The sequence below is a fragment of the Hemiscyllium ocellatum genome, chromosome 23 (assembly GCF_020745735.1).
Source record: "Hemiscyllium ocellatum isolate sHemOce1 chromosome 23, sHemOce1.pat.X.cur, whole genome shotgun sequence".
In the NCBI taxonomy this organism is placed as follows: domain Eukaryota; kingdom Metazoa; phylum Chordata; class Chondrichthyes; order Orectolobiformes; family Hemiscylliidae; genus Hemiscyllium; species Hemiscyllium ocellatum.
The window spans coordinates 46,863,644-46,884,146 of record NC_083423.1 but is presented as its reverse complement, the minus strand read 5'-3'; the positions used below and the strand labels follow the sequence as shown (position 1 = coordinate 46,884,146).

The following is a 20,503-nucleotide window of genomic DNA, read 5'->3' as shown; positions in this document are numbered from 1 at the left end:
GGATGTTTTAAAAGTTTTGAAAAGCGTGATGCACAAAGAAAATCTGATTAAGATATCTGTACCATTTCTGTGCCAGTTGCTTGCTTAAAATCAGTTAAGAATATAGTGGTCATTTCTATACTTCTCTAAACATTTGGAGCACCATTGTTGAATGCAGTTGTGTTTATTCTGAATGCTTAAAAAATGTGTTGCTGGAAAAATGCAGCAGGTCAGGCAGCATCAAAAGAGAAGGAGAATCGACGTTTCTGGCATAAGCCCTTCTTCAGAAATGAAGAGGGTGTGCCAAGCAGGCTAAGATAAAAGGTAGGGAGGAGGGACTTGGGGGAGGGGCGTTGGGAACACGATAGGTGGAAGGAGGTTAAGGTGAGGGTGATAGGCCGGAGAGGTCGGGAAGAAGATTGCAGGTCAAGAAGGCGGTGCTGAGTCAGAGGGTTGGGACTGAGAAAAGGTGGGGGGAGGGGAAATGAGGAAGCTGGAGAAATCTGTATTCATCCCTTGTCGTTGGAGGGTTCCAAGACGGAAGATGAGTCGCTCTTCCTCCAGGCGTCATGTTGCCATAGTCTGGCGATGGAGGCGGCCAAGGACCTGCATGTCCTTGGCGGAGTGGGAGGGGGAATTGAAGTGCTCAACCATGGGGCGGTTGGGTGCGAAGCCTCCAGCAACAGACCTCCCTCTGGATCCTCCGCTCCACGCTTGCAGCCATGCGCTGCTACCTACATTTCCCTACAGTCAGTCCTACCCCAGCTCAGGACAACACTTTCAGACCTGCAAAGGTCCTTTACTCCTCTTCATCCACAGAAGAATCCATACATTAAACAAACAGTTCTTTCTAGCCATATTGGAAATTAAAGACAGTAAGTACCATAAACTTTCATGTACTTACTCCCACACTCCGGATTCCTCAACCGTTCCAGAATCTTCCATCGGCTTCCGGAAGCGCTCGGGCGCCATTAACCATGTGGCTGCTGCAGCAACCGCCGCTGCGAACCATGATGTCACTTCCGCCCCCACTGACCTTGCAGCCACTGCGATTGCCACCCAGACAACCGCCTCCACGATCGCCAGGAAGACCATTGCTGACAGATTTGCGGCCTCCACGGGTTCCACAGCCACCGGGAACAACACCTTTTCTGCATTCGCCACTGCCACTTCCGCCCCCAGAGTTGCCGTCGCAGCATCTACTTCCGCCCCCAGTGACGTCACTTGCCTCCACACTGACCACGCCGAATGTGTCCCTGTCCCCGTGTCAATCCCCACCCCCGCCCCCACTCCCAGCTCGAGCCCCACACCAGGTCCTAGCTCACAGCCCTGCTGTATTTTCACCATCCCTCCAGACCTCCCCCTCTCTGAGGATGAAAGATCAGTCCTCAGCAGAAGCCTCAGCTTCATCCCCCTACGCTCCTGGATTAACGAATTCAACACGGCGAAGCGTTGAACACTTCTTCCGCCGCCTTCACCTCCGCGCCTACGTCTCCAACCAGGACTCCTGCCCACCCTCTGAGGACCCCTTCTCCCGCCTCCAACACACCTCATCCACCTGGACATCCCGTGCTGGCCTCTTACCTGTCCTCGCTCTCTTCATAGCCCACTGGCGCCGTGACATTGACCACCTCAACCTCTCCACCCCTCTCACCCACTCCAACCTCTCACCCTCGGAACGTGCAGCCTTTCACTCCTTCCGCTGCAACTCCAACCTCACCATCAAACTGGCAGACAAGGGAGGCACGGTGGTAGTTTGGTGCACCGATCTTTTATATTGCTGAGGATGAATGCCAGCTCGCGGACACTTCCTCCTACTGCCCCCTTGACCATGACCCCACCACCCACCGTCAAACCATCATCTCCCAGACCATCCATAACCTCATCACCTTAGGGATCTCCCATCCACCGCCTCCAACCTCATAGTCCCACAGCCCCGTACCGCCCGTTTCTACCTCCTGCCCAAAATCCACAAAACTGACTGCCCCGGCTGATCCATTGCCTCAGTCTGCTCCTGCCCCACCGAACTCATTTCTACATGCCTTGACGCGGTCCTGTCCCCTTAGTCCAAGAACACCCCACCTACGTTCGGGACACCACCCACGCCCTCCACCACCTCCATGATTTTTGCTTCCCTGGCCCCCAATGCCTTATCTTCACTATGGGCATCCAGTCCCTATACACCTCCATCCCCCATCATGAAGGCTTCAAAGACCTCCGCTTCTTCCTTTCCCGCCGAACCAACCAGTACCCTTCCACTGACCCTTTCCTTCGACTAACTGAACTGGTCCTCACCCTTAACAACTTCTACTTCCAATCCTTCCACTTCCTCCAAACCAAAGGAGTAGTCATGGGCCCTAGCTATGCCTTCCTCTTTGTTGGATATGTGGAACAGTCCATCTACACTGGCACCACCCCCACCTTTTTCTTCCGCTACATTGATGACTGTATCGGCGCTACCTCGTGCTCCCACGAGGAGGTTGAACAGTTCATCCACTTTACTAACACCTTCCATCCCAACCTCAAATTTACCTGGACCGTCTCAGACTCCTCCCTCCTCTTCCTAGACCCCTCCATTTCTATCTCGGGCGACAGAATCAACGCAGACATTTACTATAAACTGACCAACTCCCACAGCTACCTAGATTACACCACCTCCCACCCTGCCCCCTGTAAAAACGCCATCCCATATTTCCAATTCCTTCGCCTTCGTCGTATCTGCTCCCAGGAGGACCAATTCCAATAATGAACAACCCAGATGGCCTCCTTCAAAGACCGCAATTTCCCCTCAGGCGTGGTTGATGATGCTCTCCACCGCATCTCCTCCACTTCCCGCTCCTCTGTCCTTGAGCCCCGCCCCTCCAGTCGCCACCAGGGCAGAACCCCACTAGTCCTCACCTACCACCCCACCAAACTCCAGATACATCGGATCATCCTTCGTCATTTCTGCCACCTCCAAACGGACCCCACCACCAAGGATATATTTCCCTCCCCACCCCTATTAGCGTTCTGGAAAAACCACTCCCTTTGCGACTCCCTTGTCAGATCCACACACCCCCCACCAACCCAACCTCCCCTCCCGGCACCTTTCCCTGCAACCGCAAGAAATGCAAAACTTGCGCTCACACTTCCCCCCCCCCCCTCACTTTCCGCCAAGGCCCCGAGGGATCCTTCAATATCCATCAGAAATTCACCTGCACCTCCACACACCATTTACTGCATCCGCTGCCCCCAATGTGACCTCGTATATATTGGGGAGACAGGCTGCCTACTTGCAGAACGTTTCAGAGAACACCTCTGGGACACCTGCACCAACCAACCCAACTGCCCCGTGGCTGAACACTTTCACTCCCTCTCCCACTCCGCCAAGGACATGCAGGTCCTTGGCCTCCTCCATCGCCAGACCATGGCAACACGACGCCTGGAGGAAGAGCAACTCATCTTCCGCCTAGGAACCCTCCAACCACAAGGGATGAATGCAGATCTCTCTAGCTTCCTCATTTCCGCTCCCATGTTAGCTCAGTCCCAACCCTCAGACTCAGCACCGCCTTCTTGACCTGCAATCTTCTTCCCGACCTCTCCACCCCCACCCCCTATCCAGCCTATCACCCTCACCTTAACCACCTTCCACCTATTGCATTCCCAACGCCCCTCCCCCAAGTCCCTCGTCCCTTTATCTTAGCCTGCTTGGCACACTCTCCTCATTCCTGAAGAAGGGCTTATGCCCGAAACGTTGATTCTCCTGCTCATTGGACGCTGCCTGACCTGCTGCGCTTCTCCAGCAACACACTTTTAAGGTCTGATCCCCAGCATCTGCAGTCCTCACTTTCTCCTAGTTTATTCTGAATGCTACATCTTCGAGTAAATTTGAAAGAACTGGATGTATTTTGAACACTTATTACAAGAATTGGTGTGAATGTTGAAGTAATCAAATAAACCCCTTCATCTTGTCTAAGATTGAAGTGTTTTGAGATCACTCATTGGAGATCTCTATAGGTCATCATTATTTTTGGAAGTTAGGAACATGTGCATGTTGAAGGTCTATGCTTGTGTGAATCAAACACAACCCAATAATGAACTGTAGTAAATGATACTGTAGACTTTTAGCAAGAGTTTTAAGGTGTGCTGTGAAGAAAACAAAACATAAATAATCGGTCATTTGCTCTGGACATTTCCAAAATTGGTAAAGTTAACCTTTATAATTTGAGGAAAATTCTACTGTTACCAGTAGGGGATGCTGTTGCATTTTGGTCTATCTTGCACCAAAAAATTGTTTTTGTTTGAAAAATGGAATAAATCAACTGCATGTCGAGTTACTAAACCAGTATTACATTATTGAAGAATTGCTTCATTTTATCGTTCATTAATGATTGTCACCCAAGCCAAGAAGTCAATGTCTTCAATTCTGTTAACCAAGAGAAGGACTTCTTTCAGTTTTTGGTTTTGCCATATTATGCTGTTTTAGCAAACCGCTGCTTGATTTTTCAGCTTATCTACTACTATTTAGTGATTCACTATCTGATGCTCAGCTTTCATTGCTTTCTGTTTTGCAGCAAGCCATTTCACAGGACTGTCTTCCTACTGACGGGTATGCATTCAGAAACTCAAATGACCAGAAACGATCTCTGTGGCAACAAGGAACAGCTGATTCTTCCTTTAAGAGAAATAGTAGCCGACATGTAGCTAGGTAACGGTTGATAGAATATATGTATTGTGCTGTGGAGAGTTGTCTTGACTTTGTTTTTAAAGAGCTTTATATGCATGAGGATTTCCTGTCCTTATCCTTTTCCTTTATAATTTCTTATGAATCCTTGAAACTGTTGTGATTAAAATCTATTATACTTCTCCAATGCAGCACATAATTGGACTGAAGGTGATGCTATTACCAAAAATGTTGCTATGTTAACCCAAACTTTTCTCTTTTTAAAAAAAAACACTAACTGCTTCAGTCATGTTACTCTGTGATATATTAAGTTTATACTGATAATGTTCAATATTTTCTTTTATACTAACACAGAGGAACCTCGATTATCAGAACAAGATGAGTGGGCACTATTTCACTTGGTTAATTGATTTTTCAGTTAATTGATTCTATGTCTGTCCTCTGGGGCTTGGAGTTTTCTGAACTTTGTTTTTTCCTCGCTCTGCCTGCCTTGCTCCCCCTCTGTCTAAGGAACCTGCAGCATTGCTGAAGCAACTCCCCACCCCGCCACTGTCTCTGTCTCTATCGGCTCAATGGGGTTGACGCAGCAAGCACTTGTTATATCTGCTCCCCCTTCAGAAGACAAGGCAGCAGCACACTGAGCATGAGTCCCAGTCTGACTCCTCAACCCCACTCCCTCAGTCTGAACCCCCCCAACCCTGCCCACCATCTGACACCACACCCCCAGGGCAGCCGGACTGGGCAACAGCAGAAAACCTGCTGCTGCCTTTGGTGGGCAGAAGTCTCAAAATGGCATGCTCACAGCCAAATGCATAACTTTTTACTGCAGCGTTTTGACAGGTTCCATCTTTGGCTTGTACGGACACTGTTGGAGAGATTATCTGGGGAAGGGGAATTTACGGTACACCTCTATGAAGAACACTGGGAAAGTGTGGGCGCCGAGAGAGCAGATGGGGTGAGGGTGGGGGTCAGTTATTTGGGCACGGTGCCTGGGCTCCCATCCATGTCCAGGACTGATCTTGGCAGCATTTCAGTAAGTCAAGTTCATTTTTAATCATTGTAAAAAAAGATGCGAACAGTATTGGAAACAATTCTTTGATGTAATGTTTCTATTGGGACTTTGAGATCTCCTTAAGTAAATCCGAAATTCGGATAATCAAGGTTCTTCTGTACTGGATTTAGATGCCTACTCCTGCCTCTGTTTTTCTCTGAATGCTTGTGTTTAACATAAGGCTGCCTTCAACCTGTCTGGCCACCATCTTCAAAATGCTTTATGCCAGCATTCTATTCAAGGTCTGAAAGCAAACTTATTAACCAAAAAAGGCTATTATGTGCTACTTCTCCAATTTTGCTCTTTCCTGATTTATTAATGTTGCATTGCCATTGTAACCATATTACTTGGGTGTAGAGTGATTTTGGTTGGTACTGCTGCTGAAATTATAGTGTGAAAGCAGCCTAACATTGAAATGGGAAGGAGGGATTCACGTTCAGCTTTGTTTCAGAATCAGATGATACCTTACCTTACCTTCTGATTTATGTGACATGATTCATTACATGATACTTGGGTTTGGGAGCTCAGTTGGCTGGATAGCTGGTTTGCGATTCAGATTGACACCAACAACACGGAGTTATAGTCATAGCAATGTACAGCATGGAAACAGACCCTTCAGTCCAACCTGTCCATGCCGACCAGATATCCCAACTTAATCTCATCCCACCTATCAGCACCCAACCCATATTTCTCTTAACAATTCCTATTCATATACCCCTCCAAATGCCTCTTAAATGTTGCAATTGTACCAGCCTCCACCACTTCTCTGGCAGCTCATTGCATACATGCACCACCCTCTACGTGAAAAAGTTGCCCTTTCGGTCTCTCTTTTTATATCTTCCCCCTCTCACCCTAAACGTATGCCCACTAGTTCTGGACTCCCAGACCCCAGGGAAAAGACTTTGAGGGGCATGGATAGGATAAATAGACATAATTTTGTAAACCTCTATAAGGTCACCCCTCCGCCTCCGATGCTCTAGGGAAAACAGCCCCAGCCTGTTCAGCCTCTCCCCACAGCTCAAATCCTCCAACCCTGGCAACATCCTTGTAAATCTTTTCTGAGCCCTTTCAAGTTTCACAACATCTTTCCGATAGGAAGGAGACCAGAATTACGTGCAATATTCCAACAGTGGCCTAACCAATGTCCTGTAAAGCCACAATATGCTGACCAATAAAGGAAAGCATACCAAACGCCACCTTCACTCTCCTATCCACCTGCGATCTACTTTCAAGGAGCTATGAACCTGCACTCCAAGATCCTTTTGTTCAGCAACACTCCCTAGGACCTTACCATTTCAGTGTATAAGTCCTGGTAAGATTTGCTTTCCCAAAATACAGCACTCGCATATATCTGCATTAAACTCCATCTGCCACTTCTCAGCCCATTGGCCTACACTGGCTGAGGTTACTATAAAGGATTCTTCTCAACTTGTTTTGCAGTATAAATGTATCTCAAATTGCTGCTATGTTGGTGTAAATGAAGATCAGTTGATGTAAATTAATGGTTTCATTAATATAATTTTAGTTGATGCCACCTTGGTTCCTGATTGGCATGTGCTCCTGAATTTCAAACTAAGTGATAATAAGTGAGAGTTTTAAAAAAAGGGCGAAGGCAATCTGATACATTGGAGAAGGGTTGACATTGTAGCAAGTGCTTAATTATTGTTGCCTGTACGAAAATTCTTTGATCTAAGCAAAGACATAGAATCATAGGGATATAAACAAGGAAACAGACCCTTCAGTCCACTTTGTCCATGCCAAGCAGAGATCCTAAGTTAACCTAGTCGCATTTGCCAGCACTTGCCCCATATCCCTCCAAACTCTTCCTAGTCATGTACCTATCCGGAACCCTTTTAAATGTTGTAATTGTACCAAACTGTACCACTGCTTCTGATGGCTCATTCCATGCATGCACCATTTTTTCTGGAAAAGCTGCTCCTTACGTCAGTTTTATTTCTTTCCCCTCTCACCTTAAACCTTATGCCCTCTAGTTCTGGACACTCCAACCCCAGGGAAAAGACCTTGTCTATTTACCCTATCCATGCCCATCATGATTTTATAGACCTCTATCAGATCACCCCTCAGCTTCTGATGGTCCTGTGTAAACAGCCCTAGCCTATTCAGCCTCTCCCTGTAGTTCAAACCTGCTGATCTTGGCCATGTGCTTGTAAATTTTTTTTCTGAACCCTTTGAAGTTTCATAAGATCATTCCTATAGGGGAATAAAGTTGTGCACACTTCTAAAAGTGGCCAAACCAATGTCCTGTACAGCTGCAACATGACCTCCCAACTCCTGTACTCAGTGCACTGACCAATAAATGAAAGCATACCAAATGCTGCCTTCACTATCCTATGAAGCTGCACTCCAAGGTCTTTGTTCAGCAACACTCCCCAGGACCTTATCAGTTGAGGGAACATTTTTGACTGAGCTGCTCAATTTTGAAAAGTGATCATGGTGTTTAGCATGTAATCAAAGCACTTAATTTGTAATAAGTGAATGGGCTACTAAATTCTAATAGTTAATTTTCAATCTGTGGTCATGAATGAAGTTGTACAATTCTTCAACATCCCTTGCAAATCAGTTCCCACATATGACTGCAGTCTTGATTCTCAAGTTGCCTCTGAATGCATGATACTATATCGTACTCAACTACTTAAACTGCTGTGGAATACTTAACACTCTGGTATCAGGGAGATTTCAGGCTCTGTTTGCATGTCAGTCTGGAATATTGAAAAAATGGACCTAGCAATGTAAAAAAAAAAGCCTAATATTACTGCAACCCAACATGCAGAACTGCATATAGTTGCTCTGAAAGTAGAGTGGGTCACCTGTTTATTACACTGCTTGGAATACCAAAAGCTAAAGGAATTTGGTAGGATTTTCTACCACCTCTTCCACACAACTTATTATCTTAGACACTAATTGGAATTCTTATTTAATCAGGCATTTGTTTTACAGTAAAAGATAAAGGTAGGCTGTCCAACTCAGTGTTGAATAGATGAAGATGCTATGTTTCACATCATTAAATGCAATTATTTCTCGAGAAGCAAATAGTCAAATAACATTTTGTATTGACCATTTGACTAAGAGTATAATGTTTTCGTATAATGTAGCATCAGTCTACAGTGTACTCTTCAAACATTTGAATCTACATCCTCTTTCAGTTTAACTTTATTTCCTGAATTTTTCATTCCCTTATCATTAAATATCTGCTTAAGACCACCTCTTGGGCTTTTTAACCTAAAAAAGCAGTGCTCAAGTTTCATCTGTTTATCTGTTTTTCTAATAATTTGACTTAAAGGATCAGGTTTGAGACTGTTCTGTGTGGCTTCCAGTACTTGAACTGTAGTATGGTGCAGCATAGACATGATCATTCAATCCATTGTGGCTGTGATGACTCTTGGTAGAACTACCCCATTAATCCTATCTCACTGCTTTTTTTTTTCTCATTTGCCCTGTTAGGGATTTTGCCTTCACTGTTTATCCATTTTCCATTTGAAGACTGAATGCGTTTGGTTCCAGTGCCTTTTTAGGCAGTGCATTTTTTGATTTTTAAGACTAACCCCCATTTTTAAAAGAAAGAAGTCAAATCACCTGTGGTTCTTTTTCGTGTCTTCTGTTTATCAGCAGAGCTAGTACCAGAAATAGATCCTCTGTATTCTATCAATAAGCTTCATGATTTTGAGCATTCTATTAAATCTGTTTTCTCTGTCCGCAGAAGAACAGCTCCAATTCCACAGTCTCTGAATAGCTGAAATCTCCTAAGCCTTAGCATTATTCTGGCAAATTTATTTTGCATCCTTCATGTCCAGCTGCGTTTAAGCCAACTAAAACTGAGATCATGAATTTGTATGTTTTTTTGGGTCCGGAGCAAGCCAACACCCTATCACTAATAACGTTTATGAAACTGACAATACCAAGAGTTGCTAACTTTCGACATCTAATTCTATCTAGCAATAGGGCTGGACCTTACTGCAACATTTTCAGTCAGTCACTTGGGACAGTTTGGGGGAGTTCATGGAAGAGAAGTTTAACTGTTTATTGTTACTTGGTGAAGGAAATACAGATTTTGACTGTGCTCATAAAAGCTGTTAAACTGTGAGAGCATTATCTAGTGAGAGCTTAGGGATGTCCGAAGGCATTTGAGTAGCTCTTTCCAGTAAGGGTGTTTATGTCTTCTGAAGTCTTGTGCCGTTTGTAATTCAGTACTACTGAATGTAGGGGTTCAAAAGCCCACAGCTCAGCTTTTGAGTACTTTTGAGTACAGTGGCGATTGTGAAGGATTTTCAAGGTCAGATTGGTCACTGGGGACACCGTTGCATGCATCCTCCTATTCTAAAATCAAACACTAACCATGGCTCTGTTGCCTCACCCTTAAACAAAATTTTCTCAATGTTTCCACTGTCAGGGGCGTCGGAACAGAGGTGTTGCAATGGGAGGAAATTATATGGCGGTATCTGGTTTGGCCAGGTATGGAATGGAGAATTTAATGGTGAGGATTGTCATTTTGGTTTTAGAATGAGTCAGCAGGGAGTTAGATGCTGGGGCTTAATTGGGTGTTCAGAGATGTCAGTTTTGCAGATATTCAGGAGTTGGAGTGAGAATCTTTTTTATTTGTTGTGTAAACTCTTTTGGTAAATCAGTCAGAATTGTTCTGAGTCTGGTTCTAAGTCAGCCCTTGAAGCTTAATTGGAGGCTACAGAGAATGGGGAAATCATTTTGGCAGAAGTTCAAATTACCCATACTTTTTCTGTAGAGTTAGTCTCCCCTCTGAGGTGACCTGACGCACATCTGGGTTGAATGTTGATCTCCAATGATGTGGAGACTGGAAACTCTTAGTCAATAATTAGGATTTGAAAGGAGAAAGTATGGAACCAAATGCTGAGATGCAACAATGTTACCAACTGAACAGTGTGATTCTGTGCCATAAATTGCATGCCTTTGACATAGTTTTATCTGTTGATTTAAAACCTGGCAATGCTGATAGTTTGCTTGAGTCATGACTATTTGAAAGTAGTTGGTGGAGTTAACAAAATTCTAGAAAGCAAAACAACAGCCTGGGTTCCTAATTTAGATTCTGTTGAATGACAACACTACAAAGTCTGCAAATCTAATTTTGTGGCTCAAAGACCCCATTGACAATTGCTGTGGAGACTTATGGAGAACTGTCCAATGATGAGGTATCAGAGGATAACTCCCATATGTGAAACCTGCAATAGCCCTTTCAAAGTAAGCAAGGGAGAAAAGTAAAAATGGATTGGAGGAGAAATCTGATACAGTAAAATTATTAGGAAAAGTTTTGAATGACTTGTACAAGGTAGAATCTCAAATGTTTTGTATTTGAAATAAGTTTTTGCTGAAGATGTGTCAATTATCTTAGCAATTATGTGAACTTTTTTAAAAGAGGCTACTTTTAGCAAAGCTAATAATGTTTTGCTAAGCTTTCTATTGAACATTGAGGGGTTTGGCCAGTTCAGCTCACTCTCCAAACATTTCCTTGCCCTTTGTTTCATGCGTCTTTTCAAATCTTCCTAAATATTGGCTAAGGCTTTCCTGATAGTTTGAGTTTTTTATTGCAAAAAATACTTTATTCACGCAAATTATCTACTAGTACGCACACCAATTCTAAATCATATCTGTGCACAGATTTTCAGGAAAAAAACAAAATTCAATGGAATTTTGACACTTACAGCTTTTTGTTTCCATAAGCTAAGGCCTTTTGTTAGGAAGACTAATGCTAACCGGGCAGGTTCAATTCCTACACCAGCTAAGGTCACCATGAACAACCACCTTCTCAACCTCGCCTCTCACCTGAGACATGGTGACCCTCCGGTTAAACTCCCCATCAGTTGTATCTCTATTGAGAGCAGCCCAATGTGTTCCTCTGAGACTATGGTGACTTTACCTATTCAACAGTAAGCAAACCACTTGGCAATCTTAAAAAAAAATCCTTAATTTGCTAATCTGTCAATAAATTTTCAAGCCATTCCTAAAATGTCAAAATTGAAGGTTATTTCAGTGGTTCTCAGACACCCAGCACATGGGTGTGGCACGGTGGCACAGTGGTTAGCACTGCTGCCTCACAGCGCCTGAAGACCCGGGTTCAATTCCCGACTCAGGCGACTGACTGTGTGGAGTTTGCACGTTCTCCCCGTGTCTGCGTGGGTTTCCTCCGGGTGCTCCGGTTTCCTCCCACAGTCCAAAGATGTGCGGGTCAGGTGAATTGGCCATGCTAAAATTGCCCGTAGTGTTAGGTAAGGGGTAATGTAGGGGTATGGGTGGGTTTCGCTTCGGCGGGTCGGTGTGGACTTGTTGGGCCGAAGGGCCTGTTTCCACACTGTAAGTCTAATCTAAAAAAAAACATCAGGATGTTCTTCCTGTCTCAAAAAGTGAGAATGTTTAAAAAGCTTTTTCCCATGTACATCAAAGGGAGGTAAATTCAGAAAACCCAGGTGCAAAGAGACAGGATCCACCTTGACTTTGGTCCCCCAGACCATGCATATTGGAGCACTGTGGCAGGACCACTGACAATGAATGAGGTACCCATGTTTATTTTACATTTGGAGCACAATACGGATGCTCCTTGCTTAAATTTCGCAAGATGGTCTGGGACCAGATGAGCCCTATGAAGAATCTTTAACTGTATAGCATGTATCCTATTACATTGCAAAATCCTCCTCGCATTCTCACAAATGCCCTCCCATGTTTCCAAAAATGATATCAACTCCTAACTCTCTCCCAGACCTCGCACAGACTCTAAACAAATGATAGAGAGTACTCACCGAAAGAGCACCCTTCCTATATCAGATCTCTAAGACTTAGTCAAGATCGTGGACTCCTTTTGGATAAAATCACTAATCTGAAAGAAATCGAAGAGGTCCCTACTTGTCAATCCATTTTCCAAGTTATTTGATCAACATTTCACCCTCCAACAGATCACCCAAACAAGAGAGTCCCCTATCCGTCCCAAGTTTAAACCCGGGATCCATTGCCCCTGACCAGAAACCCAGCTTGTGCCAACTAAGGAGTAAATCAAGATGTTTTAGACATATTACTCTCCATCTGCCTGATTGCCCTCCATGCTTTGACCATGTTAGTAACTATTGGATTATAGCTATGTTCTGCAACTGTCCTCATTATGGCAAAAAAAAACAGGCTAATAAGAGGACACCATCTGGGAGGCCTGGATGTCCAACCACGTTGATATAGAGTTCCCACAGGCCCAGTCACTTAGAAAAGCGAGGAGGAAGCTCAGTTGATATCTTGTAGTGGCCAGGAGGTCCACTCCCCCCCAATTCCTGGGGCAGCTGCAGTTTTGTAAGTTTAATAAGCGACTATTTATAATGCCGAATAAAAGAACTAAACCACCCTTTGAATTTCCAAAATGTTTGCTTAGGAAAGAGCAAAGGGAGCATCTGCAATGGGTGCAACAAGCAAGGAAGAGCATTTTGATACAAGCAACTTGACCCAACCATAATATTGGAAGGCCCCCCCCCATCTTTGAAGGTCTGGTTTAATTTTGTCAAACAAATGAACAAAATTAGCTTGAATAACTGATCATAGCTAGGGGTAACAGACCCAAGTCAAGAAAACCACCCTGTGCTCACTTAAAGGGGAACCTACCTTCCACATCAGGTGTTCCTCTAAGACACCCCCATTGGCAGAGGCTCTGACTTAGAAAAATTGATCTTGTAACCCGAGAGTAAAGCAAATGAATTAATACAACGTATCAAGCAGGGTATTGAGACTGCTGGGTTTGAAAGAAGAGCAAGAACTTGGTACGTACGTAGGGTAATCCTATACACATTTGACCCCACCTTTGGAACAGCTATATTAGGGTCCCTACAAATGACGTCCGCCAACAGCAGTCACCAACGTGAAAAGAAAAGGTGAAAGAGGACAGCCTTACTGACTGCCCCTACCTGTGTTAAAATTGTGAGACCATATTCCATTTGAGAATTGCTGCCAGAGGATCACTGTAAAGGATCCTTACCCATCGAGTGAATACTTCACCCAGGCCAAACGACTCCAGAGTATAAAAGAGATACGATTCTTCTGCGCCTTTGATGCTGCCTGATCTGCTGTGCTTTTCCAGCACCCCACACTTGACTTTAAAAGATCCATGGCCATTCCACTTGATGGATGTGGAGAAGGCATTTCAAAGACACCTCGAACCCTTGAACTGATTGTTGCTGGCACCCTTGAATCATGTTGAACAACCTCCTAACATTAGAGGATCTGTGACACTTTATAAAGCCTGTCTGATCATCTTCAATAATAGAGGGCAAAACCCCTTTCAACCTCAATGCCAAAGTCATGGACAAAATTTTAGAATCCAAATTGAAGTGAGATAGGTTTATAAGAAGCACAGTCCTCCAGGGCCTTCCATTTCCTGAGGGTAAGAGAGATATTAGCTTCTCTCATCATGGAATATAGAACAATACATTGCACAGCGAGCCCTTCGGCCCTCTGTTGCGTCAACCTGTGAACTAATGTAAACCCATCACCCTACAGTATCCCTTCATCATCCATATATTTATCCAAGGACTGTTTAATGCCCCCTAATATGGCTGAGTTAACTACATTGGCAGGCAGGGCATTCCACGCCTTTACCACTCTGCTTAAAGAACCTGCCTCTGACATCTGTTTTAAATCGATCACCCCTCAATTTGCAGCTATGCCCCCTCAAACAAGCCGATGCCATCATCCTAGGAAAAAGATACTCACTGTCCATCCTATCTAATCCTCTGATTATCTTGTATGTCTCTATCAAATCGGCTCTTAGCTGCCTTCTCTCCAGTGAGAACAGACCCAAGTCCCTCAGCCTTTCCTCATAAGACCTTTGCTCCAGACCAGGCAGCATCTTGGTAAAAGTCCTCTGCACATTTTCCAATGCTTCCACGCCTTTAATGTCATGGACGACCAGAACTGTACACCGTATTCCAAGTGAGGCCACACTAGCATTTTGTACAGTTGCAGCATGACATCATGGCTCCGGAACGCAATCTCTCTACCAAAAAAATCTAACACAACGTATGCCTTAACAGCACTATTAATCTGGGTGGCAACTTTCAGGGATCTATGTACGTGGACACCAAGATCTCTAGGTAAAAGTGGAGGACTGCAGATAGTCATAGTCATAGAGATGTACAGCATGGAAACAGACCCTTTGGTCCAACCCATCCATGCCGACCAGATATCCCAACTCAATCTCATTCCACCTGCCAGCACCTGGCCCATATTCCTCCAAACCCTTCCTATTCATATACTCATCCAAATGCCTTGTGAATGTTGCAATTGTACCAGCCTCCACCACATCCTCTGGCAGCTCATTCCATACACGTATCACCCCCTGCGTGAAAAAGTTGCCCCTTAGGTCTCTTTTATATCTTTCCCCTTGCCCTAAACCTATGCCCTCTAGTTCTGGACTCCCCGAACCCAGGGAAAAGACTTTGCCTATTTATCCTATATATGCCCCTCATAATTTTGTAAACCTCTATAACTGCAAATGTGTTGCTGGTCAAAGCACAGCAGGTTAGGCAGCATCTCAGGAATAGAGAATTCGACGTTTCGAGCATAAGCCCTTCATCAGGAATAAGAGAGAGAGAGCCAAGCAGGCTGAGATAAAAGGTAGGGAGGAGGGACTAGGGGGAGGAGCGATGGAGGTGGGATAGGTGGAAGGAGGTCAAGGTGAGGGTGATAGGCCGGAGTGGGGTGGGGGCGGAGAGGTCAGGAAGAGGATTGCAGGTTAGGAGGGCGGTGCTGAGTTGAGGGAACCGACTGAGACAAGGTGGGGGGAGGGGAAATGAGGAAACTGGAGAAATCTGAATTCATACCTTGTGGTTGGAGGGTTCCCAGGCGGAAGATGAGGCGCTCCTCCTCCAGCCGTCGTGTAGTTGTGTTCTGCCGGTGGAGGAGTCCAAGGACCTGCATGTCCTCGGTGGAGTGGGAGGGGGAGTTATAGTGTTGAGCCACGGGGTGATTGGGTTGGTTGGTTCGGGCGGCCCAGAGGTGTTCTCTGAAGCGTTCCGCAAGTAAGCGGCCTGTCTCACCAATATAGAGGAGGCCACATCGGGTGCAGCGGATGCAATAGATGATGTGTGTGGAGGTACAGGTGAACTTGTGGCGGATATGGAAGGATCCCTTGGGGCCTTGGAGGGAAGCGAGTGTGGAGGTGTGGGCGCAAGTTTTACATTTCCTGCGGTTGCAGGGGAAGGTGCCGGGGGTGGAGGTTGGGTTGGTGGGGGGTGTGGATCTGACAAGGGAGTCACGAAGGGAGTGGTCCTTGCGGAACGCTGATAGGGGAGGGGAGGGAAATATATCCTTGGTGGTGGGGTCCGTTTGGAGGTGGCGGAAATGGCGGCGGATAATACGTTGTATGCGCAGGTTGGTGGGGTGGTAGGTGAGAACCAGTGGGGTTCTGTCTTGGTGGCGGTTGGAGGAGCGGGGCTCAAGGGCGGAGGAGCGGGAAGTGGAGGAGATGCGGTGGAGGGCATCGTCGATCACGTCTGGGGGGAATCTGCGGTCCTTGAAGAAGGAGGCCATCTGGGCTGTGCGGTGTTGGAATTGGTCCTCCTGGGAGCAGATGCGGCAGAGACGAAGGAATTGGGAATATGGGATGGCGTTTTTACAGGGGGCAGGGTGGGAGGAGGTGTAGTCCAGGTAGCTGTGGGAGTCAGTCGGTTTATAATAGATGTCTGTGTTGAGTCGGTCGCCCGAGATAGAAATGGAAAGGTCTAGGAAGGGGAGGGAGGAGTCTGAGACAGTCCAGGTGAATTTCAGGTCGGGATGGAAGGTGTTAGTAAAGTTGATGAACTGTTCAACCTCCTCGTGGGAGCACGAGGCAGCGCCGATACAGTCATCGATGTAGCGGAGGAAAAGGTGGGGGGTGGTGCCAGTGTAGTTGCGGAAGATGGACTGTTCCACATATCCTACGAAGAGGCAGGCATAGCTGGGGCCCATGCGGGTGCCCATGGCAACTCCTTTAGTTTGGAGGAAGTGGGAGGATTGAAAAGAGAAGTTATTCAGGGTGAGGACCAGTTCAGTCAGTCGAAGGAGGGTGTCAGTGGAAGGGTACTGGTTGGTGCGGCGGGAAAGGAAGAAGCGGAGGGCTTTGAGTCCTTCGTGATGGGGGATGGAGGTGTACAGGGACTGGATGTCCATAGTGAAAATAAGGCGTTGGGGACCGGGGAAGCGAAAATCCTGGAGGAGGTGGAGGGCGTGGGTGGTGTCCCGAACGTAGGTGGGGAGTTCTTGGACTAAAGGGGACAGGACCGTCACCCCTCAGCCTCCGACGCTCCAGGGAAAACAGCACCAGCCTGTTCAGCCTCTCCCTGTAGCTCAGATCCTCCAACCCAGGCAACATCCTTGTAAATCTTTTCTGAACCCTTTCAAGTTTCACAACATCTTTCCGATAGGAAGGAGACCAGAATTGCAAGCAGTATTCCAACAGTGGCCTAACAAATGTCCTATACAGCCGCAACATGATCTCCCAACTCCTGTACTCAATACTCTGACCAATAAAGGAAAGCATACCAAATGCCGCCTTCACTATCCTATCTACCTGCGACTCCACTTTCAAGGAGCTATGAACCTGCACTCCAAGGTCTCTTTGTTCAGCAACACTCCCTTGGACCTTACCATTAAGTGTATAAGTCCTGCTAAGATTTGCTTTCCCAAAATGCAGCACCTCACATTTATCTGAATTAAGCTCCATTTGCCACTTCTCAGCCCATTGGCCCATCTGGTCAAGATCCTGTTGTAATCTGAGGTAACCCTCTTCGCTGTCCACTACACCTCCAATTTTGGTGTCATCTGCAAACTTACTAACTACCTCTTATGCTCGCATCCAAATCATTTATGTAAATGACAAAAAGGAGAGGGCCCAGCACCGATCCTTATGGCACTCCACTGGTCACAGGCCTCCAGTCTGAAAAACAACCCTCCACCACCACCCTCTGTCTTCTACCTTTTCAGCCAGTTCTGTATCCAAATGACTAGTTCTCCCTGTATTCCATGAGATCTAACTTTGCTAATCGGTCTCCCATGGGGAACCTTGTCGAATGCCTTACTGAAGTCCATATAGATCACATCTACTGCTCTGTCCTCATCAATCTTCTTTGTTACTTCACCAAAAAACTCAATCAAGTTTGTGAGACATGACTTCCCATGCACAAAGCCATGTTGACTATCCCGAATCAGTCCTTGCCTTTCCAAATACATGTACACCCTGTCCCTCAGGATTCCCTCCAACAACTTGCCCACCACAGAGGTCCGGCTCACTGGTCTATAGATCCCTGGCTTGTCCTTACCACTCTTCATAAACAGTAGTACCACGTTTGCCAACCTGCAGTCTTCCGGCACCTCCCTTGTGACTATCGACGATACAAATATCTCAGAAGGGCCAGCAATCACCACTCTAGCTTCCCACAGAGTTCTTGGGTACACCTGATCAGGTCCTGGGGATTTATCCACCTTTAACCGTTTCAAGACATCCAGCACTTCCTCCTCTGTAATCTGGGCATTTTGCAAGATGTCACCATCTATTTCCCTACAGTCTATATCTTACATATCTTTTTCCACAGTAAATACTGATGCAAAATATTCATTTAGTGTCTCCCCCATTTTCTGTGGCTCCACACAAAGGCCACCTTGCTGATTTTTTTGAGGGGTCCTATTCTCTCCCTCGTTACCCTTTTGTCCTTAATATATTTGTAAAACTCCTTCGAATTCTCCTTAATTCTATTTGCCAAAGCTATCTCATGTCCCCGTTTTGCCCTCCTGATTTCCCTCTTAAGTATACTCCTACTTTCTTTATACTCTTCTAAGGATTCACTCGATCTATCCTGTCTATACCTGACACATGCTTCCTCCTTTTTCTTAACCAAACCCTCCATTTCTTGAGTCATCCAGCATTCCCTATACCTACCAGCCTTCCCTTTCACCCTGACAGGAATATATTTTCTCTGGATTCTTGTTATCTCATTTCTGAAGGCTTCCCATTTTCCAGCCGTTCCTTCACCTGTGAACATCTGCCCCCAATCAGCTTTTGGAACTTCTTGCCTAATACCGTCAAAATTGGCCTTTCTCCAATTTAGGACTTCAACTTTTAGATCTGGTCTATCCTTTTCCATCACTATTTTGAAACGAATAGAATTATGGTCACTGGTCCCAAAGTGCTCCCCCACTGACACCTCAGTCACCTGCCCTGCCTTATTTCCCAAGATCAAGCTCTAGATTAGAGTGGTGCTGGAAAAGCACAGCAGGTCAGACAGCGTCCGAGGAGCGGAATGCCACCTGACCTGCTGTGAGCTTTTCCAGCACCACTCTAATCTAGATCAAACTCTCTCTGCACATCAACACTAATTACCAAGAATCTTTCCATTGACCCAGTATTCTGCCTTCCTGTTATTCTTTCCAAAGTGAATCCCCTCACATTTATCTGCACTGAATTCCATTTGTCACCTTTCAGCCCAGTTCTGAAGTTTATCCAAGTCTCCCTGCAACATTTTTCCACCACTCCACCGACTTGAGTATCATTTGCAAACTTACTAACCCATCCACTTATGCCTGCATCCAAGTCGTTTATAAAAATGACAAACAGCAGTGGTCCCAAAACAGATCCTTGTGGCACACCACTAGTAACCAGACTCCAGGTTGAATATTTTCCATCAACCAACACTCCTTGCCTTCTTACAGAAAGATAGCTTATACCCAATCTGCTAAATCACCTTCAATCCCATGCCTTCATGTGCAACCTTATCAAAGGCTTTACTGAAGTCCATGTACACCACGTCAACTGCCCTACCCTCATCCATGTGCTTGGTCACCTTGTGGTTTGTGAGACACGACTTGTCCTTGATGAATCCATGTTGACTATTTCCAATCAAATTGCTTGCTAGGTGATTATAAATCCTATCTCTCATAATCCTTTCCAAAACTTTCCTACAATAGATTAAGGTTCTCTGGTCTATAATTAGATGGGTCATCTCTACTGCCCTTCAAGAAGAAGGGCAGAACATTTGCAAACTTCCAGTCCTCTGGTATTAAACCTGTAGACAATGATGACTCTAAGATCAAAGCCAAGTACTCTGCCATCTCCTCCCTAGCTTGCCAGAGAGTTCTCGGAAAAAACCCCATCCAGCCCAGGGGACTTAGCTATTTTCATACCTTCTAGAATTGATAACACCCCCTTACTAACCTCTATCCTTTCAAGTGTAATAGCCCATATCTCTGTCTTCTCCTCTACAATATTATTCTTTTCCTGAGTGAAAACCAATGAGAAATATTCGTTTATCACTTCTTCGATCTTCACAGGGTCCACACACAACTTCCCACTTCTGTCTTTGACTGGCCCTACACCTGCCCTCGTCATCCTTTTATTCGTCGCATATCTATAGAAAGCTTTAAGGTTCTGTTATTCTACCTACTAAAGACTGCTCAAGTCCCCTCCTTGCTGCTCTTTTTAAATCTTTCCTAGCTACTTTAACTCTCCACCGCTTCATCTGAACCATCTCGCCTCAAAGTCACAAGCCTCCCTTTTTGGCTTAACAAAAGATACAATTTCTTTAGTAAACCATGGTTTCCTTACCTTATTACTTCCTGTCTGCCTGACAGGGACATAGCTATTAAAGACATACAATATCTGTTCTGTAAACCAGCTCCACATTTCAGTTGTCTCCATCCCCTGCGTTTTGCTGCCCCATTTTATGCCTCCTAAGTCTTGCGTAATCACATTATAATTACTCCCCCCCCCCCCCCCATTTATAACTCTTGCCCTGTGGCATGTACCTACCCCTTTTCATTGCTAA

At 45.5% G+C, this 20,503-nt stretch overlaps 1 protein-coding gene across 8 annotated transcripts in view; it reads left to right on the top strand.

Moving 5' to 3' along the window:
* The window catches only part of eps8a (epidermal growth factor receptor pathway substrate 8a), a 193,895-nt gene that overhangs the window by 143,536 nt on the left and 29,856 nt on the right, over positions 1 to 20,503 (top strand). For 7 of the 8 annotated variants that reach the window (XM_060843210.1, XM_060843211.1, XM_060843212.1 and 4 more), the window contains one exon: positions 4,533 to 4,666. In XM_060843210.1, the coding sequence (XP_060699193.1) occupies positions 4,533 to 4,666 (134 nt within the window). The remainder of the gene's footprint in view (positions 1 to 4,532; positions 4,667 to 20,503) is intronic. The other variant, XM_060843215.1, reaches the window with a different exon arrangement.